Source organism: Dromaius novaehollandiae, chromosome 14 (genome assembly GCF_036370855.1).
Source record: "Dromaius novaehollandiae isolate bDroNov1 chromosome 14, bDroNov1.hap1, whole genome shotgun sequence".
In the NCBI taxonomy this organism is placed as follows: domain Eukaryota; kingdom Metazoa; phylum Chordata; class Aves; order Casuariiformes; family Dromaiidae; genus Dromaius; species Dromaius novaehollandiae.
This window is the reverse complement of record NC_088111.1, coordinates 20911057-20937734: the sequence shown is the minus strand read 5'-3', so window position 1 is coordinate 20937734 and position 26678 is coordinate 20911057. Positions and strand designations below refer to the sequence as shown.

Below are 26678 nucleotides of genomic sequence, written 5' to 3'. Positions count from 1 at the left end.
GCTGCTTGTTCATCAATACAGGTCTACTGCCCGCTTTGCTCGACTGCTTGCTCGTTGGGATGGTCTGTTCTTGAGCTTGGAGGCTGTGATCCTTCTGGTACAAGCAGTCACCGGCTTCCAGCTTTTGCCGCCTTTGGAGTTTCTGCTTCCTGTCCTGGGCATGGACTCTGCCTGTGTCCCCGCTGCAGCTGGGGCTCTCGAAGCTGCAGGGTCTCCGAGAAAATCCTGTCTCTCTCTTGCTCATCCTCTCTGACGCTGTGCAGCCTGCTGACCTCCTCCTGTAACTCCTTCCATTGGTGACACTGCTCTTCAGCAGCAGCACACCTCCCGCGGGAAGGAAGACCATCTGCCCCAGCTTCGGGGAGAGGCCCCAGGCACTGCCTGCAGCCTGAGAGTTGCAGAGCTGCATCCTCCGTCGGAAGCTCTGTCTGGGTCAAAACCTGTAACGTGGCAAGGACAGTTACTCCCACAGCTGCTGGGGAACATGCGCTGTGGTGCGTCAGAAGCACGCCTGAGCATGTGCATGCTGGGCTGAGGACTCCTCCTTTGTGAAATGCTGCATCTGTTGGCTATCTTCTGGGCCTGGCTCTTACACAGGCCTCTCCCTAGCAGTGGCTGAAAGGGTGCTTGACTCTCCTTAGCCAGGGCTCAGCTGGAACAAAGGCTCCAACTCCCTCTGGTCAGGGGCTGCCCACAGAGCTCGTTTGCAGCTGCTAGAGCTTCCCAGGAGGAGTTAAGGCCTCCCGTGGCTGCCCTTACCTGGCTCTCCTTACCTGGCAGCTTCTCTCTGGGTAGCTGTGAGTGATTTGTTGTTTGTTGCCTTTCCATCCCCAGAAGAGCATGTGACAGTAAGCTTTTGTGATGACTCCACAGGAAAAGCTTCATGTCCTGAACAGCGTAGGGGCAGTGTTCTTGTCTGCAGAGGGGCTGCCACGTTCCCTGCTTGGGCAACCCAGTGGGATGGGGGCACACACAGCTCCTGGCTGTGGCTCAGCTGGTGAGCAAGTGCTAGTGTCACCTGCCTGTTTTGGGGGTGAGGTGGGCAGCAGTTGCTGGGGGATGTCTGGGAAAGCTCAGGCTGCTCTGCCACCAAGGCACGGGCTGCAGAAGTGACTCTGTTGCCCCATCGCCTCTCCAGCAAACGAAAGGGGAATTCCTTTGACGTTGCAGGGTTGGGGAAGCTACCTGACCTTTACTGTAGATTTATTTTTGCATTACTTGCCCTTTTAACACGTGATGGAAAACAGGCTGTAGAGGAGAGAGATCCAGCACTCTGTAATTGAACTGCTGCGATCAGTGAGAAACATTTCTTGGAGAAAGAAAACCCTACAGTTTTAAAACATTCTCCTTTTCTGCTCTATTCTTTTTTTACTCTGATGGATTGCCTGCCTGCGTGGAGATAAAGACCCAACTCTTTGAGATGCTGCCATACAGACTTGGCATGAGAGTTGCGACTGGTTGTGTCACCACTCAGTGGAAAGAGCTTGGAAACAACCAGTGGTTGGGCATTTGGGAAGGCTTAGGAAGAGGCTGTGGAGTTATTTGCTGCCGGTCTTACCTCCTGAAAGCACCAGCAGTTACAGCAGGGAGTCGCCCTGCCTCATGCAGGGCAAGAGCAAGGGCCAACACTTGCTGAATCCTTTGACGTTGCTGCACCTGGCTGTAGACACAGTGTTTACTGATGTGGAGAAACTGGTGCATTTGATTTGAACTTCCATCCTTTGGGCCAGAGAGGACTAAGATGTGTTTCCAGATAGCACCTTAATGGATATAAGAGCCGCTATGGTTTCAACCAGCAAGAGCAGAACCAACAAGGCCTTCGTTTGGTAGGCCATGCTGATGGAGGCAGGGGCAATGGTCTTCAGGCAATGTGCAGTGGTTGATTCTGAAGCACACTGGCTCTTTTGGATATCCAAGTTGCACATTAAACACATCAGAGCTGCCATGGCAGTTGCTCAGAACCGGTGATTTCTCCACAGTGCTTGGCACTAGCAGGATGCCTTCTCTGTTGCTCGTTCCCTGTAGACCAGTGTAAAATGTGCCCCCAGCTCAAGTTAATAAACAAGCATAGTTAGCTGGGGGCATGGTACGTGGCAGAGTCTGGCGACCCCTCGGTTTGCACTGCTGGCTGCCGGATCTCAGCGCTAGCGCATCGTCGCGCACTACCGTGGCTGCATTTGGCAGCACGCGCTTTGGAGGGAGCGAATCGTCTATCAGGAGTTGGACAGGACAGGAGTTGGGTGCATATTTTGTCGGGGTGTCTGTTAGGATTAAAACAGCAAGGATGCCTGCGTGGGCAGTCGGGATGCCCTTGCACCTGCATGAAGCTGTATTACTTCACTGTGGAGACAATAGCTTGCTGGCATTCTAGCTGAAGTTTTATGAGGTTTGTATATCTTTGATATAAATGACCTGTTTGCCTAGCTTTAGGCTTTGGGCAAATATGGAGGAACATTGGACAAAACACTGCAAATATTTGTAGTTCTTTGAAAAAACAGCCTTGTGAAACTGAAGATTCTCTTTTCATTTTATAAGTGGCTCTTTTTTGCTCTGCTTTTCAGCTACAGATCTTGAAGTGCTTGACTGAAAGAGAAAGTGGGCCTGTCAGAGCAAGGAAATGGGAAGGAATTGTCACCTCAGCCAGCCCAGTATACCACACTTGTGACTGCCTTGCAGTCTATCTGACACTGATAACTGCCAGTTTTTCCTTATGTGCGATGGGCAGATGCTGGTGGGCAGCCACGTGTGATGGACGCTAAAAACTCTTGCTCCATGGGATGGATATTGCAACCATACGTGGAGTCTAATAAAACCCTGTGCTCTTGGCAGCCTGGCCAAAGGTTTTTAGAGTTGTTTGAGACACCTTTATCCTTGTAGATCATCCCTTGGATCACCCCCTGCTAGGAGTGTATATAGAAATGGTATACAGAAATACCCAGGAGTTAAGCATGCTCTAAATGTGAAGAGACTGTGTGACTAAGTAGAGGAATATGCCTTTTTCAAGAGCAGGGATGGTATAACGTATTTGTGTTTTGGAAGTTAGGTCTACTTCTTGGTCATTGAGAGCTCTGGAGAAAGCCCCATGCCTGAGGATGGTGTGTTGTGTTGGCTGGAAGGGCAGGTAAGGTGCTTGTATGTGGTGTGTGCTGGTCTGGTTCTCCCATCTTCCCCGCACCGCAGAATGCTGCGAGGAGTATGTTAGTTTTCAGCTGCTGTTTATTGACTGCCTCTCTGCTGCTTTGAATTCAGTAGTCTTTCCATCTGTCTTTGAAACTTGGAGGAACTTTTTTGGTGCATCTACACCAAGCAGATGGGGTAAAATGGGAATTTTCCAAAAACTGAGATAATCAAGAGAGTTGCTGAGTGATGACAGTGCGTAGTGCAGTTGCCTGTTGCATCTCTTATAAAAGCTGGATGCTTAAAAGTGGTGCCCATTTGGCAAACATTAAACACATCCTTCATATCCAGTGCAGAGGAGGTTACAACTTTATTGAAAGGATCATCACCTCTCCTTTTTCTTGGGGCACTGAAATTCAAGCACAGCTGGAAATCCTCCTGAAAGAGCGACAACTGCAGTGGGTCTGCTTCTGAAAAAAGTGCTCAAGCATGAGTAACTTGACATAATCATAAGGATTACTTGGGGCCAAATCCAGTGACAGCAAAGTCACTGGGAGTCTTGCCGTTAGCCTGGAATGGGTTTTGTGAGCATAGTATAAATATAGTAGGAGTACATATAATCTGTGTACATGGAGATGTGCTCATGATGTGCTAAAACAGATGATTGTGAACAGCTAAGCATATCTTAAGGTGCTCCTGCTTTCCCTTCCCTTCTTCTTTGCTTGAGCTGCCCAGTACCATTCTTCAGCTGAGCCATAACAGTGCTGTGACTTGCTCCCAATTAATTGTACGCAGTGGAAAATGGATAGGCTTAAACCTCATAACTGGAGCTCAAATATTAAAGTTTTGCAATTAAGCTATGCTTACCAAAATGTTCTCAAGAAACGTTATCTGGGATGGCTTGGAAATTCTGTTGTCAACTGCAATATCTGAAGTATCTAATTACAGTATTTCTCTGTTTCTCTCTTAACAATGACCATGTTTCCAAAAACCCAGGGAGGGAGAGCAAAGCGGTTATGCTCTGATGAAACTGCAGGTTTCGTTCTATTCAGTATTCAATATGAATAGCATGAGCGCCCATTATATAAAATTCAAGCTGAGAAAGGACTGCTCAGGCCCCTAGCCCAAGCCCCTGCTTGCTTTCCTTGCCCAGGCAGATATTTGACCCCCACAAGGTAATTCTGTAGCCGAGTTTTGTGAGCTTTCAGCTGCCAGTTGTTCTTGCGCTCTGGTAAGGTCAGCTGAGAAGCTGCTGCTGTACGGCATCTCTTGTGTTCGAGTACCCCCAGCAAGCGATGGGCTCTCGTCCTGGGCTTCTTTCCAGTCTGCTTGCTGTGGCTTACTGAGCTCAAGTCATTAGCATTTATTTTCCATTTCCTCTGTCTGTAGTGCATTTAGTTTAAGCTCTGCTTAGGAAGTTTTCAAATGCCTGCACCTCAAGTTGTAGGCACCTAGGTCAGTGTGTATGAAATTTTCTCAAATGTGCTTCACATTCAGGTAGAAGTTCATGCTCACGCTTCCCAAGTATAATTTCAGATGCGTCCCTGAATGGGCATATGATAAACTAGGACCTTTGTTGCTCACAGCAAATATCTGCATATATTTATGTCCTGACTCTCACATGCTGCTTCCTCCTCCTCACTGGAGCGTGTTGATCATTGTGCAGAAATCAATACGAGGCTGCCGTCTCGGCACTTATACTAGTCTAGATTTAAGCCATGTGCTTAGAAAGCAGTATGTGCTTAAAGCGAAGAACTTTTGTAAAACTGGAAGGTTTCAAGATATCTCAACATCCGCCTTTGAAAAACATCAATCTCCATTTTTTTGCTTTGGATTTCTTTCAAGCCAAATGTTTTGGGGTTTTGCAAATGTCAAAAAGCAAAGACACAGCTCACAGTGAGATCATTGAGGTATTTAAACAAAGCCTTCTGGTGAAGCAACTGCTACGGTAATATCCTAGTTTACAGGCTATGGTAGAAGCGTGTGTTTGTTGTGCTGATATTGTATTACGATGAGTAACTTGGTTTTTGTCTGAACAGCTTTCACGCTGCTGAGTACAGCAGCAGAAGCGTGAGCTGGTAGCTTCATGCTGAAGGATGCTACACTCTTTGCACAGAAGAATTTAGAGCTTTTGAGCCTGATCCTGCCAACAAACAGACACGCAAGGAAGCTCATGTTTGTGAGTCACTGCCTTGAGCTCACCGGGATGGCTGTCCTCTGTGGAGTCTTGCATGTGCTGGGGGGTCTGGGTGCTGGCTGGGTAGAGGGATGTACCCGGACAGATGTTTGCACCTACCAGCAGTGCAGAGCTCTTGTAAGAGCAGGTCTCCGCATCCCTTGTGTGCTTGGTGCCCCTGAGGTATCTGGCAGTACTGTTTCTTACTGATGATATTAAGTTACCGTGAGACTGGAAGAAGGATTCTTTTAGCTTCCCAAAGGTAAGTGATAGACAGCAAAGGGTAGGCTTAACAGTCACTTTTGAGCATGGGGAAGTCGGCAGTGGTCCGTGACTGGCAGCAGGCTCTTGTGCTCTCCCTACACAGCCTCTTTTGAGAGGGTCAGAGACAGAATACCATGCTAGATGTAAGAAACCATTTGTGAAGCTCTCCTTGTCTGGTTGGGGTACTGAGACCAGCTAAGGAACATCACCAAAATCTGAAAAAATGTGCCCAGCAGCAGAAACTTGCTCAGTCTTCATGAAGTTCTGGCCCAACTGTAAGATATGTCTGCAGATGCTACCTTAACAGTTTAATTTTTCTCTGTTCAGGCTAGGTTTTGCCTCTTTTTACAGAACCTTGGTTGTAGACTGTTGCTGTCTCTTCTTAAATTGACCAACATTACTTAACAAACAGGCTTGCGGGGAAAGAGGAGTTCAGGGAATGGTGCCATGTGCTGTGTACTGAAAAGTTCTTGTTCCCTTCAAACCAGAACATAGGATAACCTTTGAAAGAAAAATAGTCTCTTTGCTGTTTTTAGAAGGTTTCTCCCTGAGATGATACCTGAGAGATCTAGGCTGAAGTTCCTGCTGTGTGTTAGTGTCTCCTTTGTTGTTGCTACAACTTTTTAATGGATTGAGTTTTTTTTTTTATTGCTGTTTGTAATGTATTGTGTAGAAGGAGAGTAGGTTTGGAAACAGCAGTGGAAAAATTAACTGTGCCTGATGTAGTATGTGAGAGCTGAGAAAGAGTATGGTGTTTTCTGGGGTGGGAGAGTTTTCAAGAATCTAGAAATATTCTCTTTCTTTAATTCTATGTAAGAGTGGAAAAGTGGGGCTAGGAATGAAGTGGAGTCTTAGGAACTTCTGCATGTGGGCTGAGTGCCTGAGCGAGCAGGCAATGGGTTTCAGCGCATTGGAGCTTTGAGAGGCCAAACCCTTCAGAGAGCATGACTTCTCTCTTCCCGAGGTGGAGTGCATCTGTGCAGATGTAGGTCTTTGTCCCATGGTAGGAACGGGGTTTGCTTGAGCAGCTAAGTGAAGCTTAGGAGGACATCCTGGGAACAGCAGGTGATGTTCTGGCCCTGGAGAAACACTGCTGTTTATATTGTTTTTGTTGCAAGCCAATGATTTGTTGCTGGTTTTAATGATAGAGCAAAGCATATTACTAAGCTTGTTTTGAGGAATGATAATTGCTGCATAAGAAACTATCAGAAGGGAGTCAATTAGCGGCTTCCACTCTTGAGTGAAAGTTCTTACTTGACAGCTGATGCTCTGTGAAAATAAGTAAGGACCATGCTGCTATTTATGCAGTTCTTTTCCGGTTTCTTCTCTACTTCGTCGTCATCTCTTGTTTGCTCTAATACTGGAGCTTTGACCCTCTGTGCTGACTGCTCCCAAAGCAAGAGTGCTCTGATACCAGTCCTTTCACGTTTCTTGTGAAGAGATCTTTGTATTTGCAAGGAGTGTGTATGTGTGGGTGGAACAACAGCACTGGAGGAGCGTTAAATACTTCTTCCCTTCTCTCCCAAGGGACAAGGTAGCACTTGCAGAAGGCTGAATTTATGCCAGGAAGAGCTCAACACATGTATGGTCTCCAGTAAATCCTTGTAAACTGGGTTTTGCATGGCAATTGTACCCGGAGCCAGGCTGGCCTGGCCTCTTGGGGATATGGGAGAGGGCAACAGAACTAATCTGAAAGAGTAGAGGGGTGATGGCCTTTAAAACAAAAAGCCACTGCTGTCCTGGAGATCTGGCAAGACTCCCTACTCTGTTTTTAGAGGAAAGTAAATGCGAGCCCATGTCACCATGACATCTCCTTGCCTACAGCTGAACCAACGCCACGCAAGCTGCCAGTGAATGAGTCAGTGAGCACTGACTCAGTAAGGTCGCTGGCCCTTTTTTACCCTCCAGGCAGAGAGGTTCCCACCTGCACTTGCAATGCAGCTTGCTTAAAAAACTCATTGCTAAGAGGTAACGCCTCCCCAGGACTTCTGGACTTGGGTATCGGTGGGCTGCTGCAGCCGAGGGTTTAGGTAGGAGAGTCCTTGTACAAAGGGATCCTGGGACATTGGGTCCCAGGGTCTGTAGCTCTTTCAGCAAAAGGCAGGCACATGCGAACCAGCTCTCTGTTGTGGAGAAATGCCTGATCTTAAGCTAAGAGCATCCATGCAGAAATGCAATGTTGTAGAAGAATGGTTTGCAGCAGGCTTAACCCTTTTTGTTTGTTTGTTTTTCTTGTTTTTTAGGTAGCAGATTAACTGTCCTGAACACGAATGCTCTTGTCATGAGTAAAGGAAAAGCTTTTTAGTGAGGTAAAATAATTCATTTGCTTTTCAGAACTAGGGACTTAATTTTGACACTGGCTGGAGGCTTGCAGGATGAGCACTTGATCTTATTTTGACTGCTTTCTCTCCTTTTCCTTTAATGACGATGCAAAAAGACTTCCAACCTCTTTCTGATTTGTGGCTTCCTAAGTGTGTTCCAGGGGAGCTACAGAATCCTGTAAAAATCTCGCATGCATGGGTTGTTCTGTGTCGCATATGAAGCTGTATTGTTTGGTTTTGCACTTCCCTTAGAAATATCCTATAGATTTGGGGGTACTTTGCATTGCAAACTGAAAACTGCTGTTTTAGCAGGGATGTGCTGTTAGGTTTGGCAGAACTGGGAGGTCAAAAACCACCCGTGCCCTCTCCCATGCCTAGCTTACTGGGCTCTTCCTTCATCCCCGTGCCGCTGAAGAAGTCTCTCCTCCTAGAACTGTCCGCTCTAACTGTCGGCACATCTTTGGACCGTGTGTCCTTGCTGCTCAGAGCTGAAGATCAGCCTCAGTGCCCAGGAGCAGCACTGTGCAGTTCGGCTCAGCAGTATATTTACATGTGCTTGAAAGAGAAGATGAGCAGGTGAGAGTGCCTCAAAAAAGGTCCGATGCTGTTAGAAATGAGTTTTTGGATGCAAAGAATGGCTAGAACTACTGGAACTAGGACTGGGTCTCAAAACCAGTGGTCCGGTTCCACCATGGTATGGTTGGAGCTGGTGAGCCTTAGTGGCTAGGGCACTTGGAGATGCAGCTGTGACCCTGCGTGGCTGGAGAAGGTCATGTAACCGCTCTGTGCCCCAGTTCTCCCCCAAAGCAGGAGACCTGACCCACCCTTGGTGTGTGCTGAGAGGAGCCAGGGATGAGCAGTGCTGCAGCATGCTGGCTGCAGTTCTGTGAACATAAAAGTTTTTGGTTACTTCCGTGAATTTGACCAAGGCTATTTTTGTACAGAAATGTAAATAGCTGGTCAGGTAATAATTAACTGAGACAGGTAGCCGAGTAATTGCCCCTCCTGGGTACTGTTACACTGCCTGCATGTAGCTTAACCCGCACTGCGTGGAGGAGGAGCGTAGGTATGGGAAGGAGAAAGGTCCAGGTTGCTGCTCTCTTTCTCAGTTTTCCAGGGTATCCCGAGTTTCTCTGTCCTGACTGTTAAGAGGGGTGGGTTTGCATTGCCTTTAGTGGTGGCTGATTTTAAGCAAGTTGCTCCGCTCTCCTTCAGCGTGCAGAGAGCAGCCAGTGCTTTCAGGGGAGATGGAGGTCCTGCAAAAGTGACTGGCTGTCTTCGCCATCTTGGCTTGTTTTGGGGGGCTGAGCAAACAGCAGCTGGGCGGGGAGGGCAGCTAAGAGGGGGGTGGCCTAGGGCTGGCCTGTGCGGCGCGTGTCCTTGTTGCGTGGTGTAGTTGTGAAGCTTCCCCACTCCCAGCATGAATCCTCAAGAGGAGCAGCGGCTGCCTGCGTCTGGGGGGATTTGGAGGCTGCATCTTCCTAGGGAGAAGGTGATGCAGGCTGCAGAGCTGGAGGCTGCAGAGGATGTTTAGTTTGTCGGGATACAGCCCGCTTTGGCGGTCCTGCCGGGCGCCCAGCCTTCGCCTGGAGCATTCACCCTGGCACCCCACGTCTTCTGGCAGCTGCTGGGATACAGAGCAACGCTGATAGCTTTGCCAAGTTCATGCTGTTGATCTTGCCTCTAATGCCGGCATCAAGAAACACACTTTGAAATCAATTAAAAAGAAGACCGGAGGAAAGACAAAGCCTTTCTGTGGCATAGAAGAGAGCTGATCCTACTGGAGCACTTAAGCTGTGCAGTGTCTCTCTGTGCCTTGATCAGCTCTAGGCTGGGAGATGGACTGCGAAGAAGGGTGCTGATGAGCAGGCTCTGCGTTCCCAGTGGATATGCTTGAGTGAGTCAATTCATAGACCTATGAGGTTCCAGTTGGACAGCTTAACAATGAATTGTTGCTTATCGTGGTGCAACTGTGAGATAAGGGCGTCATAAAAGTTTACGGCCCTAATAAACAGGTCCTTGTGTAAGGATGGTGTTGTTCTCTTTCATGCTGCTGTTGTGGTGGTTCTCGGGGAGATAGACAGCTGACTTCTTTCATTCCTGACATCAGCCCTGCCCTGGTTCTAACGTTTCCCTTTTGCTGTTGCGGCTGGAGGCCGGTGCGGCTCAGACGGCTGCTTAGACCATCCTGCATGCTGAGATGACTTCAGACAGCAAGCACAGGTAGCGATCAGGTGCGCTCTGCTTACAGCTCCCCTTTGGAAAACGCTTGGCTTCTCCAGAGGCAAGGGGCAAGGCTCTTGACTTGCTCTCTCTTAGGGATCTGGTGTGTTGTGCTGCTTCTTACATTGTAAGTATGTTAGCTGTTTGTTTATTACATTTAGCTGGCTTTAGCTGTAAGTTTTCAACTGCAGCATTAAAAATCATGAGTTTTCTTTACAGTGAGTATTACTTTGCTTTAAGGCTCCTGCTCAACCTTGCGTTCTGCTGCTGCTAGCTCGTAGCCCACTGCAAGCGCTGCCAGCATGTCCCATCCAGGCCGGCAGCGCTCCCAGCAGCACGCTTGTGACCGGGACACATCTCTGCCCATCAGGCCACCCTGTGACAACGCTGCTGTTCGGTTTGGCCCCCCCAGCTCTGCACTGTGCATCGCTTCTCAGATCCTGGGCTCTCTTTGCCAAGAGAGCGTGCTTCCGCAGGACCGAGGTGCGGTTATGAAATATGGGCAAGTGGAGATCAGAGCTGGCTAACTTGGCGCTTCCAGACACGCATGGCTTGTGGTTTGCCTGGATTTCACACTTTGCTCAGTCCTGATGGGACCGTGGATGCCAGTTAGTCTCACAGCCCACATACTCCTTTGCCCGCAACTTTTATTGGTGTGGCTTAGTTTTCTGGCTCGCGCATGCATTAATCGGTGGCCAGGCCATTTTCTCTCTTTTTGCACGTGGTTGTTTCACCGATTGGATCGTGACTTTTTTTTTGTATGACGTGAAATGGTGGCAGGTCACCAGAGCCAGCATCTGGCCTCCAAGAGTCCTGTCAGGGTTGAGAAAAGAAGGGCTTGGATGGCTATTAGGGTAGGAAATGCTGAACCTGGAGGTTTTCGTACACTTCTGCGTCCGCTCTCTGTAAGAGAGCCCGTTGTCTGAAGCAGCAAAGGTGGTTATAAATAACCCAGCCGTCTCCCGGGGGGAGATCAGTGTAGCCCTGAGGAGGCCGTGGGCTGGGGGACGATGATGGTGGCTTGTGCCCCACTTTGCTCCAGGCTTCCTGCAGGACCTCAAGAAGTCACTGGCTCTTCTAGACACTGCACAGCTCTTTCTTTGGGTCACTGCTCCAGCCGCAATGGGAAGTGGGGCACAGCCTCGGGCTGTGGTATCTATGCTCTTTGCTGCAAGGTCTTGCCTGGCCAAGAGGGATGGAGAGTAAAAGCCAATGTTAGAACAGGGGTTGAGCAGTGAGATGCAAATGCTGTTTGCTAAGCAGAAAAGCCACATTTCCTTTTTTTTAATCAGCAATGTTGTTTATTTTTTAATGTTTTTATTTTTTCCTCCTACTCCAGTACTGCTTAATTGGTAGACCTGCAGTTGCAGAGCCCCATCGGGCTTTCTGCAGGGCTAAATTGTATTTGGAGAGGGGAGACTCCTCTTCTGCTTTATCTTTCAGCTCCTGCCGGTCTTTTGGCAGGCGGCGGCTGGGGGAGCTGGCCAGGATGGGGGAGCTGGCTGGGCCGGAGGAACCGGCTGGGCCAGCCAAAGCAGAGCAGCGTCCTTTGCAGCATGTGCATCGTGCGACGCTGCTCTGAAGACTGCATCCCCTCCCAGGCTCAGGGCACTGTCATTGCTCCTGGGGGGGAAAAAAAGTCTTGTGTAGCTCGGTAGCCAGGAAGTGGATGCTTTACGAGTTAATGGCATTTTTATCAGCAGTCTTTGCTGTGTGCATTCACATGCCTGCTTATTACCCAGAGCTGCGCTGATTTACTGTCCTGGTTATTGCACTTCATTACTCCCATGGGGTAATCGCACCCTGGAGAGGATGCTTGCTGTGATGGGCCTCTTTGTTTGTCTTTTTCTTTTTTTTTTCACTAGGTTTTAATGGAGCTAGGGCTTGGTCAAGCCCGTTATCTTTAGATATATTCATCTCCATGCAAGGTGCACGGCAGGAGTGCCTCCCCGCAAGCTGGCACGCAGCTCAACGAGTAGCCGGCGGAGATTCTCGGTTGCTGGAGGAAGCAGGCAGCACTAGCTATACATCGGTCTCCTCTTGGTCCCCCAAACTGCCCCTTGTCTTTGGGGGTGGATAACCTCTGTCGTCATGCATCTCCCGAGGATCCTGGCTGTTCTGTGCATGTGTCCGTCTCTAGGGATGAAGTCTCATTCGTATACTGATGAAATGTCCTGGGGCGCCTTCCTCAGGAAGTCAAATGTATGGCTTTCTAGTTGAGTTTTGTTTTTTTAAGGCTGTTCTTTGGAGCTCTGATGAGGATGTGGGGGGAAAAGCTTTGCTCAAGCTGGTAAGGCCATTCCCTGTGAGTGAGGTTTTTGCTTAGATAAGCAACTTAATAAAATCTGGGAGGACAACTGTACCTGTGGGGCAATAATGGATGTGGGATTTACTACATCAGGAGGTCCAAAAAAAGATGATTGCGTTTGTCGCCCATTACTTTGCAGTCTTGCACTTCAGCTCGATGGTGAGAGAAAAGACTGAGCAAAAACTGGCAAAACAATAAGATACTTAGATTACGGCAGCAGCTAGGTGATGAAGTTCATGTTTACTTTTAATTGGTGATGTTGGCTGCACGGGGCTGTTAAGGGCTAAAACTTGGAATTAAAAACTGAGGCGGGGTGTGTGTGTATATATAGATACATGGCCACTTTTGTGGCCTTCCTCATGCTTTGATGCACTGTTAAGAGGAGCAGCGTGGCTCAGGCCCAGGTCTGCTGTGCTTTGGGCAATGGTCCTCCTCTCGCTGTGCTGCCCCAGGGAAAGGATTCTTCCTCCTGCTGTCGTTGATGAAGGTCTGGTGGCTCCTCCTCGTGTTCCCGCTGCCCGCAGGGCCTGAGCACTGCTGTCCTGGGCCACCTGGGGAACTTGTAGCAGAAGGGAGAAGGCATTTGCCTGACGTAGGCGTGAGCCCGGGACGGGTAGCTGTCAACGTTTGGCACCTCCGGGACAGGAGGAAGAGGGGGAGCTCCGCTCACGCGCGAGTCCCTGGGATACTGTCCATTTGTTCAGGGCCGCTCTGGTCCCAGAGCGCTCCAGGGTGCTTGGGAAGCACACCCGCAGTTTGTTCCTCCCAGAAGAAAAATCTCTGACGCAGCAGAAACAGCAACAAAGAGGTTTTCTTCAATTTTTATTTTAGAAGACAATAAGGGAGCGTACGGGGCAGCAGGTGGAAATGGTGTCTCTGAAGTTCAGGCTCCCCCTCTGCCCCGGCAGGAAACGCATGCGGCTGTGCGGCCGGCTGGGCTATTTGTAGACAAAGAGTTTCTTGATGCTTCTTTTTTTTTCCCCCTCTTTCCCCTCTGATTCTTTTGCCTATAGGCAAAGAGGATTTGCTTGCTGATCCACTGGAGTCTTGCATGTAGACGGGCTCTGTGCATTGGAGGAGCACAGCTGTGCCTGGCTGCTTTTGTTCGCAACCGTTTGTCCTGGGGGATGTGCTTCCCGATTTCTTTTTTTTTTTTTCTTTTTTTCTTCAGTTTGCTTGGATGGGAGAGTTAAATCATTGCTGATGTAGCACTCATGGTGGTGAGAACAAGGGGCTGAGGTTGCTTTCGGGCCTCTGAATAGAGCTGGTGCTTTCACAAGCCTATCCTTCCTCTGCAAGACGGACTCGGCCTGACCTCGCGCTTCCAGGCTCTGCCGCAGCTGTCCTCGGATGTGCGACGCCAAATGACTTCTGGCCTGTGGTTCCCCAGGTGCAAAATGAGTACGTAGCACTTTTTCCTTTTGCTGTTTTCCCCTGTGCTCCTCGGGGTGCTGTGGCGTGTCGTGGGGGCTGTCTTAGGTGCGCCGTGGGGCTCTATCGCACTCTACGTCGTGGTTATGGGAGTTTGTGGGCAGCTCACCTGTGCCTGCTGTTACCATACATCACAGCCTGCCACTGAAATACCCCTTTTCTCCTTTTGCCAAAGCCAGAAGCCAGAAGAGACCAAACTAAAAATAAAAGCAGGGACGCTCCAAGCTGTTGTCTTCTTCTGAACGAATGGGGATCTGCTTAGGCCCGGCTCTGTTCCTCGTCCAGCAGACAGGAGTCCAGCCAGCTCCGCCAAGGACCACGTGCTCAGTTAGCATGTGGCGCTCTGCTCTGGGACACGCAGCGTTTGGGGTGCCTCGTTTGGAGAGGTGTGGGTTGCTGTGTTTGCTTTCCTCCGGGAGTCTAGTTTTCTCCAAGTCTGGAGTTTCTTCAGCTTCTGTGCGTAAAGGGCCAGATTCAGAACAGGCCTTGGGCAGGTCTGTAGTGCCAGGCGCCGTAATAGCGGGCAGATGCCGCTTGCAGCTGATGTGGTTGAGCCCAGGAGCCTGTATCGTGCCGTGGTGCTGGGAACGGGGCTGTCGCCAGGGCCACGGCTAGAGAGTGGACAGAAAGAATTCATGTTCTGGCACAAAATAGCGGTATAGGGAGCCAGCGGTCAAAAGCAAATGGCCGATTGCCTTTGAAAGGGGAAGGTGGCCATGGCTGAAGGCTGAAGATGAAATGGAAGAGCTACTCCTGTCTGGCGCATGGGAGGCTGCGGTACAGCCCAGCACACGTGCCTCTCCTCGCTTCTCCGTCTGGGGTGAGGCTGGCGGCTCGGATCCCCTGCTAGAAGCCAGGTGGGTGCCAGGGCCAGCCCTCTCTTTCCTTTCGCTACGAGAGGAATGACTGCATCTTGCTTTTAATGAGTTTCCTCCCCTCCCCTCGAGCTGGCAGGGAAAGGAGTTACTTGTTCCTGAGCTCTTGCCAGTCTCAATAAAGTAAGTATTTTGCAGGGACTTCGTTGTGATCCCAGTTCCTGTCAGGCAGAGCTGTGGGAGCCTGGTGCTGCTGTGCAGAATAGCAGAGCTTTGTCTTCCCTGCCTCCGCGGGGCTGGGGCGCAGAGGCAAACCTCTGCATGACACAGATCCGCTTATTCATTCCTGCCTCTGAATGTCTTTGCCTCTGAGGGATGCAAGTTTAATTCCTCTCTTTGGACTCCAGTGTGGGATCCCTACGCAGCAGGTTCTGCCAGGTCTCGGTCCTTTCTGCTCTGCTCTGCATGTAACCCATAGCAGACCAGCAGTTGTTTCAAACCAAAGTACCCTTAACCTTACCCTGCAGAGCAAAGCCCAACCTAAGGGGAAAAGATGCTTTAAAAAAAAACACAGGGTGTGTATGCATTACTGCCCTGCCTTGCTACTATAGCTGTTTAGGGGTCCTTGCATCATGTGGTCCCGTGAGTAGTTGTCTATGTAGCTCCCTATGGACAAGCAAATCTCTGCTCCCTCTCTGAGCGGAGGGCGACTTTATAGCTGGCAACAGTGCTTTTTAATCTGTCAGATCCCCAGCCTTGTAAGGAAGCTTACAAAAATTCTTGGCTACAAAAGTAGCTTACGGCATTGTCTCTTAATCCCCATGAAGCGCTTGCCTGAAAGTTTCTCCTTATTTTGCTTTCATCCTTGTCTTTCCCAGCTGCCTGCTATTGAAAAGCAGTGGGAGACCTGACACCTTGGGCCAGCCTTTCACGCGCGCCGCCCCTCCCAGCACTGAGGCTGCCTCCCCGGCCCCGTGAGCAGGGGGGAGCGGAGGACGGGATTTCCCTCCGTGTTTGCGCTCGTCTCTGGCGCGCGCCTGGTACGACGTGATGCTTCCACTTCCGATGTGGCATCCGCGTGGCTGCACCGGCAGATTCTTCTGCGGCGAAGCAGTGTCGAGCGGGGAGAAGCTGCGAGGCTGCGGAGGGGACTGGCGCTGCGTGACGAGCTAGCTCGTGACTGCTGTGTGTGGATGAGCTAAGAGGGCATGGCTGCCTCCAATCTTGGGATGGAAAGTCCTGCCCCTTGCCAACTTTTGCCAGATGGTCTGAGGCAGACTGAAGAAGTTTGCATGACTATTTCTTTGTTGTTCTGCTTGGGAGTTGGTGTGGGAATGACCAAGCACTGATTAAGTAACTCCCTTTGTTATGGTGCTGGCTTGGTGGCAAATGCAAGAGTTAAGGGCACCAAACTCTTTCAGTGACTTTGAATTAAAAACAACAACAGAAAAAGGAATTAAAGGAATTCTCCTGCGGCCTCAGATGATCTGTATTTGTTCTTTGGCAGAAAAGGGTTTTTCTTTCTCTGAAGGAAATTCCTGAGGCAGTTTGTTTCCTCACTCTTTTTGGCTATGACTGTGTCATGCAAAGAAGTCAAAATCATTAATGTAAAAATCGACAGTTGCCAGGTGAGTAATCCTCACTGTGCAAATATTGCACAAGACCTGGCTAGAAATGTAATAAGCTCATGAATGGTTTGAAAATGCATGAGCTAAACTTACTTGCGAGAAAAGACAAGTGTGACTGTTTCTGTAAGGGATCCTGCATGGGCTGCTGGTTGGGTCTCAATCTCTGGCCATCATTCCTAGTGTCCTGTCCTATGAAATAAATCCTCTTCTGCGAAGCAGCTGCTGCAAAACCACACGACCAAATCTGCCACACCAGCATCCTTTTGATTACGTGCATTTCCTGACTGTCTTACCTTGTGTGGTCATATGATTCTCTGGGATCCCATGGTGGCATTGGGGAGGTGGAAAGGAAGACCTGAGTTTTGCTAGGCTTTGTTTTATTGGAGTTTTGCTGTTTTGTTTGGCCGCTTCCTGATAAGGCAGCGGACTGATAGCAAAAGGGAGCCTTTTCCGAGGTCTCCTGGTGCTCAAGCATGCCCTTTATGGAGGGGAAATGTCTGTTTGCTCTTAGGAGTCAGAAATATGAGGGCTTGTAGTTCCTCAGATGCATCCCTCCCCAAGCTTGCTCCAGCACGTAGAGGAAGAGAAGAGTGTTATCTCTTGGCTGCAACACCAGGGACCGTGGTAGCTCCCCAGGCTGCACCTGGACAAGTTCCCAAGAGCAAACCTGTGGCTGGTGTTTCTCTGGAGGTGCTGAAACACAGCAGAAGAGAGAAACAGCGTCCTTCCAGGAGTTCCTTCTGGGTCCCAGCTGTAAAAGACAAAGCAATTTTTTTTCCCCCTTTTGCTGAGAATTTCATTTTGATTGTGCTGGCTGTTGAGCAGATAAGTTGCTGAGATCAAACCTATTTCCCTTGTGCTGGGAAGGAGAGGCTGGGAACCTCTCCTCCCAACAGCCAGGTGATGGGCATTGCAGTTCCTTAGCTGCATCCATGAGTACGTTTGGAAGCATTCAGCACCCTGCGGAAGCTCGATACATAGGTGTAGTACAAGCTCCTCACACACAGCAATGAACCTTGTACGTCTGGGTTATCGTATGTGAGGCAGCAGCATAGCTTTGGTTCTGTTACAGGCTTCTTGTGTGACTGTGGCTGGGTCTTTTCTTTAAGTGTGTAGACATTTTTGAGTCCCCTATAATGGCATTAGGAGACTGAATTGGTTTAGGCTTGTCCAGGGTTTTTATTGAAGGTGTTAGAAAATCTCCGTGGCTTGCACATCTGTATCACCTTGAGGCTTTGGCTTGAACGAAGGGTGACCAAAAGGACCTGGAGATTTGGATGCAAAATTGTCTCTTGCTGTGCTGAGGTGAAGGGATTTGAGCTGTGAGGGCGAATTTGAGAGCAATAAGAAGAGTTTCTCCCTCGAACAGACTCTTCTCAGTGGTGCCCAGTGAAAGAACAAAAGGCAACAGGCACAGACTGAAACACAGGAAGTTCTGTCTGCATATAAGAAAAAAACTTTTTTACTGTAAGGGTGATCGAGCACTGGAACAGTTTTCTCAGAGAGGTTGTGGAGTCTCCACCCTTGGAGAAACTCAAAACTCGACAAGGTCTTGGGCACCCTGCTCTGGCTGACCCTGCTTTGGGCAGGGCGTTGGACTGGGCAGTCTGCAGAGGTCCCTTCCGGACGCAACCGCTCTCTGATTCTGTGATCTTCGTTCCTGAAACATCAGATGAATCTTGTTCCTTTGACTCCTATCATTCAAGGAACATCTCCGGCTGCCTTGGCTCTGTACTCTCCTTTAGCTTCACCTCTTGTTGCCTGAAGTGGAGAGAAGTTTAAACAGGGCTGTAGTAGCTACAGTAGTCCAAGTCCTGTATGTGTGCTGTAGCTGATATATGGGACAGAGGTGGTGACGTGATAGAGGAGACCTTCCTTTTCATGGTGAGCTGGTGGGAGAAGGAAGCGATTTCTGGAGGAGCCTGGCTCAGGGAAAGCACTATTGCTGGGTGTCTGATTTCCTTAGGTGCTGCCTCCCACTTGTGGCAAACCCCATTTTTATATGGGAAGGGGCAGACTGATCCCTGGGATATAAGAGCAGAATATGCTGAAAAACATGACAGGAGAAAAGTAATGAAAAATCTTTTTTTCTTTTTGCTTCCAATCCCCTTAATGACATGGCAAGTTACACAGGTAGTCTCATCCTATCTGTCAGACTCCTCTTTTTTTTGTTTTTTTTTTTTTTTGTTTTGGTGTTTTTGTCTGCATTTTCTGTTTGGAGTTTCCTTTGCAAGCAGCCCAACTTGAACATGCAGAAAGCTTTCTTCCGCTCTTTCTTCTTTGTCAAAAATTTGCTGCTTTCTCTCTACCACATCAGCGTGAGGATGTCCCAGCTTTGCTTTAGCCGAACTGGGCAAACCAGGGAAGAGCATCACTTGATTGAGAGAGCTTATTTTAGAAATAGAGAGGAGGAAAGTAGTTTTGAAAGTAAAATGCATAACCCTGTTGTGCCTTCTGGACGTAAATATCATGCTGTCTTGTGAGATGGCCAGGAAGGCATGCAGGGTATTTTCTTCCTTTTGTAGATGACTTTGAGGTAAATAAACAGGCTGCTCTGCAGACTTGGGTTCCCAGTATCTAATTTGTCCAAGCAGTTCTTACCTAGGGTAATGAGCTGGAAGATTTGTCCAGTGCTTGAGGGCAAGCTCCGTTAGCTGTATCATAAATAAAATTTCCCTGGCATCTCTCTCCATGTCAGACGGTGATTAGAGCCTTAACTACTTGGCTGAGGTTGTGGTCTCAAATTCACAAGCAGAAAGATGTTTCTAGCTCCAGCTGGGGTTTGCAGGCTTCCACCTGACAGCCGTTCTGCATTTTACAGGGGTTTCTGAGGAAAACAGTTTTCGGCCAGATGCTTTCTGCTGCCCTAGCTATGATCTTCACGACAGGTTCCCAAACCCACAGCCAGTGTAGGAGTGAGGGAAAGCAGTTCCCTTTGGCCTTGTGTAGTAATAAAGATTCTGCAGGTGCAGGCCTGGCCCAGTAAAAACAAATTTCATGATTAGCAAGTGTAACTGAGCATGTAGCTCACATACTTCTTTTGCATCAGTGTCAAACTCTAATGAAGCAAAATAATGACTTGCAAATAATGTTCTCCACTGTGGTGTGTGTTTTTTTTTTTTTTTTTTTTTCTCCCAACAAATTTGCCTTGGATATAAATGATGGAGCAGCGAGCAGTTACGCAGTGGAGGTTGAATCCAGGCAAATATCTGTCTGAATCTGTTTTCCAGTGGTGCTGAAGATTGGTAGCCACCTTTTTCTGTCTATCACAGTGCAAATGTGCAACAGGCAACTTTGGTGATATGTGTACTGTGGTTTGGAGGCTGAAAGCGAAGACGCTTCCAGCAGAAATATATGAAAATAGAGTAATGTTGCGACGGGGCAGAAAAAGCACCAAAATGCCCCTCTCTCCAGTGGCGGAGTTTTTCCCTCTTATGCCTAACAGAGGGAGACGATGTGCTGAGGGTTTCTCTCTTGCTAGTGTTTTGCTCTTATGTGTCCTCCCTGTTTTTTGCCGTCAGTATGGCTGTGGAGAACAAGCATGAGCGATCGCCTAGGCCTGGTGGACACTGGCCTTGGAGCATTCGTCATGCGGCGAGAAGGGCTGAACGTTGCGTTGTGGTGCTGTGGTAGCTGGTCTAGCTGGTCACTGTCCCTCCAAGGCCCATATGTGCCACAGGATCCTGTGTGCTGGCAGTACCCTTGAAAGCAAAAGGCCCCACCCGAGGACGGTGAGAAGCCTTTCGATGCGGAAATCGTAATCCGCCCCCCGCAACGCGTGGAGGACGGGCGCTGGGAGGCAGGCGGAGGAGCACGTCGCGTTGCACAGCCGTCTGCCTGTGCCAAGGCAGGCCGCCGTGGGCACGATGGAGGGTAGAGTCTGGGGGAAGCACGGTGGCCGCTGAGTGCCTTCACCCGCTTATTCCTTTTCTCCCCGCCCCTTTTTTTTGGTCTTCTCCATAGTGGCAGGTTAGCACGTAGTCAGGCTAGCAGGAAGGGAGAGCCTTTAGGTGTGTCAGAGCTTTTCCCCGTAGGGTGCCTGGTCCACACGAGTTCCCTGCTCTTGCTGGAGAGGTGTGTGTGTGTGTGTGTGTGTGTGTGTGTGTGTGTGTTGTTTTTGTGGGTGGTTTTTTTTTTAAGTTCGTACCTCTGCCGTGGCTCCTGAATGGGGCATCTCGCCTCTCTTGACATACCAGATTTTCGGCTAATCGGAACACATCCAAGTAAATGAATATTCTTGTGGCAATAAGTAAATGGATGGGGCATTCTCGCCAAGCCATGCACGTTTGAGGTCAGTAGGAAGAACTGGTGTATTTTGGCTACTAGTGCCAGACGAAGGGGAGGAAGGACGTGCAGAAGTAAAAGCACACGGTTTTTGCTTGCACACCTACTTTTTACTGTTCAACAAGCAATTAAGGTAATCCATTAGCTTATTCCAGTGATAGATAATCATCTAGAAATGGGATAACACATCCCAGTGTTATCTCAGTTTAATTTTGGAGATACCAAGCAAACGTGTAGTATGAAGAAATGTTTGTATATTTACATAAAAAAAAGTTTCTTGCACTGATGTGCCCAGGCTTGTGGCTGTTGAGATCTTTTGAAACTGAGCTCCTTCCTGAAGCCTGAGAGGTGAATTGAAGCCGCAGTGCTTGCAAGCCAGCGAGGCTGTGCTTGATGAGATATTTCTGTGGGTCTCGGCCCTGTTTGGGTGGAACGCCCGTCCCTTCTGGGCGCATAAATCTCATCTTGTGCAGGGTCCGGTGATTCGTGGTGTTGCTGACCTCTCGGTTCTGTGCTGATGATGTGTGTGGGCTCTGCCTGTCTCACTAACGGGCAGGGTTTCCATCTCTTCTTTTCAGTGGCACAGGGTGGCTACGATGGTGGAGCTCAGAGCTTGGTGTCATGACTCAGGATCTCTCCGCCACCAGGAGCCTAGAAGGAGTTGCTGTGGACCCTGTGTACCCAGACCCTGAGGAAACGGGCGGGATGGATCTGGTCAAAGGGTGAGTCGGGCAGTGCTGTGGTCGCTGTCTTTCACTTTTTGTGGATAATTTGCTCACTATGTGAGGGCTTCCCTCTCTGGGGTATTGTAAAAGTAAGTGAAATGGGCTGGAGAGAGCCATAGGCCATAGGATAGAGAGCTGTTTTAATGTCCTGTGCTAAGCCCAAATGTTAGGGGGTCAGAGGGACCCGGGCACTACTGAGCGTTTGCCTCTTTTGGAAGATGTCGTCCCGGCGAGTGGGTTGTAGGCATCTCTAGTCATGTGGGAGGAATCAGCACTGTGCAGATCATCTCCCTAGTGGGGAGAGGGAATTTCGTAGCTCCTTGGGGAGTCTCATTTAGTGAGATACGCTCTGCTCTGGAAGTACGCTTGCACACTGGTGGCCGATAAAGAAGGCAGACTTGGAGAAGAGTCATCCTAGTGTTTGGGGAAGCTGAGCTGATGTGTAGACCTCTAAAGTAAGCATTCGGCACATGTGATACCTTTGTTTTGTTTTTGTATTGCAAAACAAGCCTCTCTGCCCATAGAGAGAGGCTGTATGTAGCGCTCATATGCATCACAAGGGGCTGTTACCTTCCTTTCCCCTCTCAAGGGAGGATCTAGATTAGCTCTTGCAGTGGGGATGAAGCCCTGTAGTCTCACTAGAATGAGCGGTAAATGCCATGGTTAAATGCTTGCAGCCTTTCCCCATGTTTGCCCATTTTTGTATGGCTTGACGAATACCTAGCAGTGCTGAACGTGGGGCCTAGTGCTTATGTGTAGCTGTTGGAGCTGTGGTGTTCTTGGAAAGTGGCCGTTTTTTCTTTTTTTTTCTTTTCAGTTTGGAATAAGGGTAACTTGAATTAGCTGTGATTAACCTTTAAATGACAGGGTTTATACCCACTAGTATCCCCCAGATGTAGACCGTCAAACCTGACAATTCCAGTCCTGCTGTGCTTACTGTGTGTGCCGTGGGAAGCATCTGTCACTGTGCTGTGATGTCCTGAAAACATGTAAATTGAATTTTCAGTCCATTATTTCAGTTTTCCAGAGTGAGTGCAGTGTAGAGAGAAACTCTTTCAGATGCCCTTTATATCTGGTCTTATTTTTCCCAGTAAGTTGCAGGGAGGATTTGCCTCTGCAGGGAGATTCCTGTAGGAAGCGTGTGCTGGGCTGTACTGTCCTGCATGCGCAGAAGCCATTAGTGGACATCATTAAATGTTTTCTGCTTTCAGATCCATGCTGAGATCACCTGAGGTAACATATGGATGTAGAAGTAAACACAAAGCACATGTTGATCTGTCACAAGCACAAATGAGGACACATGCGGTCTGTGGCTAGCTGCATGTGGGATGGCTGTTCTCATCTAAGACTTCAGTAATAAAAAAAAAACAGGAGGGGAGGAAAAGGAGGAGAGGAAATGGGGAAAAAAAGCTTTTGTCCTTGTTTGTTTTCTCCATATGGAAATCATTGCTGGCATGGGCATCAAGTTAGAGCCCTGGGAAGGGATCAGGATGGGGCCAGCTCAGGGAACAGAAGAGCAGACCTCTGCTTGGCTTACCCCCGGTGAGGCACATTTTCAAGTCCCTAGCTTTCCGGTGTTTGCGGGGGCGAAAGAAACCCGCCAGCGGTAAACGGATTTGAGGTGGGACATGTGTCAAACCCTTTTTGTCGGGCTGCTCTTCCCCCCGTTACGAGCGCGTGGGTGCTGCATGCCAAAGGTCCTCACGTGTGTGCTCCTGCCGGGGACCTGCTAGCTTGTTTCACGCACGGGGCAGGTGAGAGGGGGTAAGAAGGCAAGCGTTGGTCACTTCTGCTGTGGGCTGCACGTGGATTAGTGACCTCCAAGTGAGAAGCAGCCAAAGTACAGATTCCAGTCCCCTGAACTATCTAGTCTTTTCCCCAAAGCTAACTTTGCCTTTGCAGATACAAAGGCCGGTTTGTCCTTCCTGTGCTGGCCAGGCTTGCAGTCAGCTAACGTTGCCTTTGTTTCCCACAGGCGCTGCGGGGGCTGCAGATGGGCCGGGGCGGGAGGCCTCTCAATGCTGGGATTGTTCGCTCGCCGCTCCTGCCTCACTCGCGGGGCTGGGCAGCGCACGCTCGCTCTCCGCCCGCCAAGTGCCTTGTCTATAGTCTCCCCATCCTCAGTTGCATGCTGCTCCCGAGCTGTGGCAGTCGGGGACTCGGCTGCCTCCCTCAAGCCGGGGAAAGCCCGGAGCGACCGCAGAGCTGTTCTGGCGGTTCTCCTCCCACCGCCCACCTGTGCCTTGCGAGGAGTGCAGCGCGGGGCGGACGTGCAGAGGTGTCTCAAGGCCGCCTGTTGATTTGCAACTGGATGTGGCTGTGCAGGTTGCAGACATGCCCAGCAGGGCTTCTGGAAGGGGGGTGGGCAGTGCCTGGAAGAGGCAGCTGGCAGAGGGAGCAGGCCCAGGTGTGAGCTGCTCTGCAGCAGCTATTCAGTGGAAGGCAGCAGAACATCAACATCTTCATCAGCTGCTCTCACCACCTTGGGCTCCCGCTTGGCCCCCCTCGGGTAAGGATCCATCCCCCAGCAGGCGATGGGATCTCCCCAGGTGCTGCCTGGGGAGTGATGTCTTGGGTGTTCACCTTCTCCAAAGGTGAAGGAGGACTTTGTTCTTAGGAAGTGGTTGCACTTCTGTTTGGGTCTGAGGAAAGAAGAAGGCCCTTTCCAAAGGGCAAGTAGTCCCGGTCAGAAGGCAATTGGAGTTTGTTTACAGGCTCAGCCTTTGTCACGTCCTCTGCAGCCCAAGCAGGCCTTGTGGGGGAGGAGAACGGTCTCTCTGTATCCCCACCCCAGCAAGGCTTTGGTGCTTGCTCTTACGACTTTCTCGTGAGTAATGAGGAGATGCAACCTTGATGTAACTTCTGTTGCAGGGTGTGAAACTCGTTGAATTGCAGTACACATGTAGTAGATAGCAGTGGTTCACTGTTGATGTGAGAAGATGTGTCAAGGAAGGCTCCCCAGAGCTTGTCCTGGACATGGTTCTGCCCCATCTTCCCACTAATAGCAGAGGCCACTGAATAGCAGGTTCATTATATTCCAGGAGACACAAACTGAATGAGACTGTGAGCCCACTGGAGAGGAGGATGAGAGTTCAGAATGATCTGGACAAAATGAGAGAACTGGTCTGAGAAAAACAGCATGGATTCAAGAGGGACATGTTTGGGATGCTACACTTGGGCAGGAATTATCAGCACCACCGATACCAGAGGGGAAGAACAAGTGAGGCATTCAGAGAAGGAGCTGGGTGTTTCTGGGGTCTCAGGGCTCCGGTGAATCTCTAGGGCCATGCAGCTCAGAGAGACAGAGCTCCATAGGAGGATGTGCAGCCCACCAGGCAGATGGTCTGATCCTCCTGCTGCGCTCCTCTGTGGTACAGCCTAACTCCTTGCCTTTCTCTGGACTCTGTTTGTCCACATCTTTCTTCAAGTGCAGAAGGAAAAGTTGGAAAATACTGCCTGTGAGCAGTGAAGGGAGGAACTGGAGTTGCTTGAGTGGGGAAGGGAGCTTGATGGTAGATGTGGTAACCTTGCACGCATGTAATAGTCTGTTCTCCATATCCAAGTATGGACTATATAGTGAGTAACAAGTTAAACTGCAGCAAAAAATACAGTGGTGTGACATTAGAGAAAACTTCCCAGTAGGTTGCCTGCAGAGGACATAGTCTCCGTTACTGGCATAACAGGTTGCACAAAGCGACAGAGTAGGAAGTGGGTGCAGGTGGTTCAGCTGAGGGCTGTTTGTCCTTCTTGTGATACCACCCTGGGAGCTGGACCTGTTGCCCAGAGGTTGTATTAATGGTGATCAGGATTGTCTTTTTAGTACGTGCGAATGAGAGGGGAGAACAGATTTCTGCTGGATCCATATAGCCCAGGCTCTTATCAGGAGCCTGGTCAGTCCATGGTTCCTCCCTGCACATTGCCACCACGTGGGGAATGGCCCCAGAGGTCCAGTGAACGTTACCAGAGTCCTTCGCCCACTCTTTCAGGCTGCGGTGGTAGATTTTTCTGGCCGAGCCCTTTTGTGGAAAGGTGGCAAATTGCAAGCACTGTCCTCATCTCTGATCACCCTAGCAGCACGCCTGGTTCTCCAGTCGGGGTGGGAGGAGAAGAGGGATGAGCAGCAGTGAGCGTGGGCTGGGCGGTGGGAGCAGGGAGGCTGGCGGGGGTGCGCGCGGGTCCCTGCGGTGCTGTGGGCGCCTGGCCGGGTGCGGGACGCGAGAGGGCAGTGCAGCACCACCGCTCTGCCCGGCGCCGCGCAGCTCCTGCGGCTGCAGGAGCCAGATGCACGGTGGTGCCCCGCTGGTACCCCCGGGCCTGCGCTGCTCGCGGACCTGCCTCTGCTGTGCGGCTGGGTTGCAGGTTTGACGTTTACTTACACACCCACACCCCCCCCCCCCATATATGTGCGTATATATCTACATTTTTTATGTATATACAAATATACACACAAAACATGCGTGCACACGTATATATTAGGAATGATCTCCCTCTTAGGAAAATAACAACTTTTTTTAAAAGGACTGTTTACTAGGCTACACTTTTTTGAGCATTAGATACAGCTTTTACAAAAGGGAACATCTGTCACCCAGTGCCTTGCAATAGTTTGTGCTCTTTCTTGGCAGAGCACCACCTCATGTGGATACCCATGTGCCCATTGCTGTCAATCCGGCACGTTAATAGATGGTATTGCATGGGGAGGCTGACAGTAGATGGGTTTTGTGGAGGGCTGGTCTTGCGCTCTGGTCTTGTGCAATGTAGTGCTCCTATGGCTGCAGCCTTTATCCCTGGGTTACAGCTTTGGGAAGGGGAAAAAACTCTACAGAAGACTGTGGTTAAGAAGTGTTAAGCACACAACAAATATAAATGTCATAAGGTCGGTCCTTCTCTCCTTTGGAAAATGAACTGTGTGAGAGAGATGTGTTGCTCAAATCAATACTGTAAGAAGGTTGCTCTTTGGCAATGTCAGGAGGCAGCAGTGGTGTGGCAGCTGCGGTCTGGATCGCAAGATGGGATTCTCGTCCAAGTAACTCCGCTCCTGCCTTGGAGGTGTTGGCCCTGGCTGGTTGGGGCAGACCAGTTGTGCTAACCTCCTTAGCAGTGAACCCAAGACGGAGCCCCAAGGCGTTTTTTTTTTTTTTTTTTTTTTTTTTTTTTTCTTTGTTCATCCCTAGTTCTGACCTAGAAACTCCTCATTCCGTTTGCTGAGCTGGCTTAGTTAAAGATTTGACTAATTTCTGGGGAATTAATTATTCAGTGAATATAGGGAGGGAGGAATAACGGCTGCTCTTGGATTTATGCAGCATTCTTGACTCTGCAAGCAGACCCACATGCCTGCTGGAAGAGGATGCCTGGGTAAAAGGCAGGTGCTGATTCTTCCACAGGGATC

The 26678-nt window shown here is 49.7% G+C and overlaps 1 protein-coding gene across 3 annotated transcripts in view; it reads left to right on the top strand.

The window, feature by feature from the left end:
• Window positions 1-26678, top strand: part of LOC112983393 (ankyrin repeat and fibronectin type-III domain-containing protein 1-like) — a 311760-nt gene that overhangs the window by 6900 nt on the left and 278182 nt on the right. For 2 of the 3 annotated variants that reach the window (XM_064520675.1, XM_064520674.1), the window contains exon 2: window positions 21146-21289. In XM_064520675.1, coding sequence (XP_064376745.1) covers window positions 21146-21289 — 144 coding nt within the window. Of the gene's footprint in view, window positions 1-13580; window positions 13811-21145; window positions 21290-26678 lie in introns of all 3 variants that reach the window. The other variant, XM_026100490.2, reaches the window with a different exon arrangement.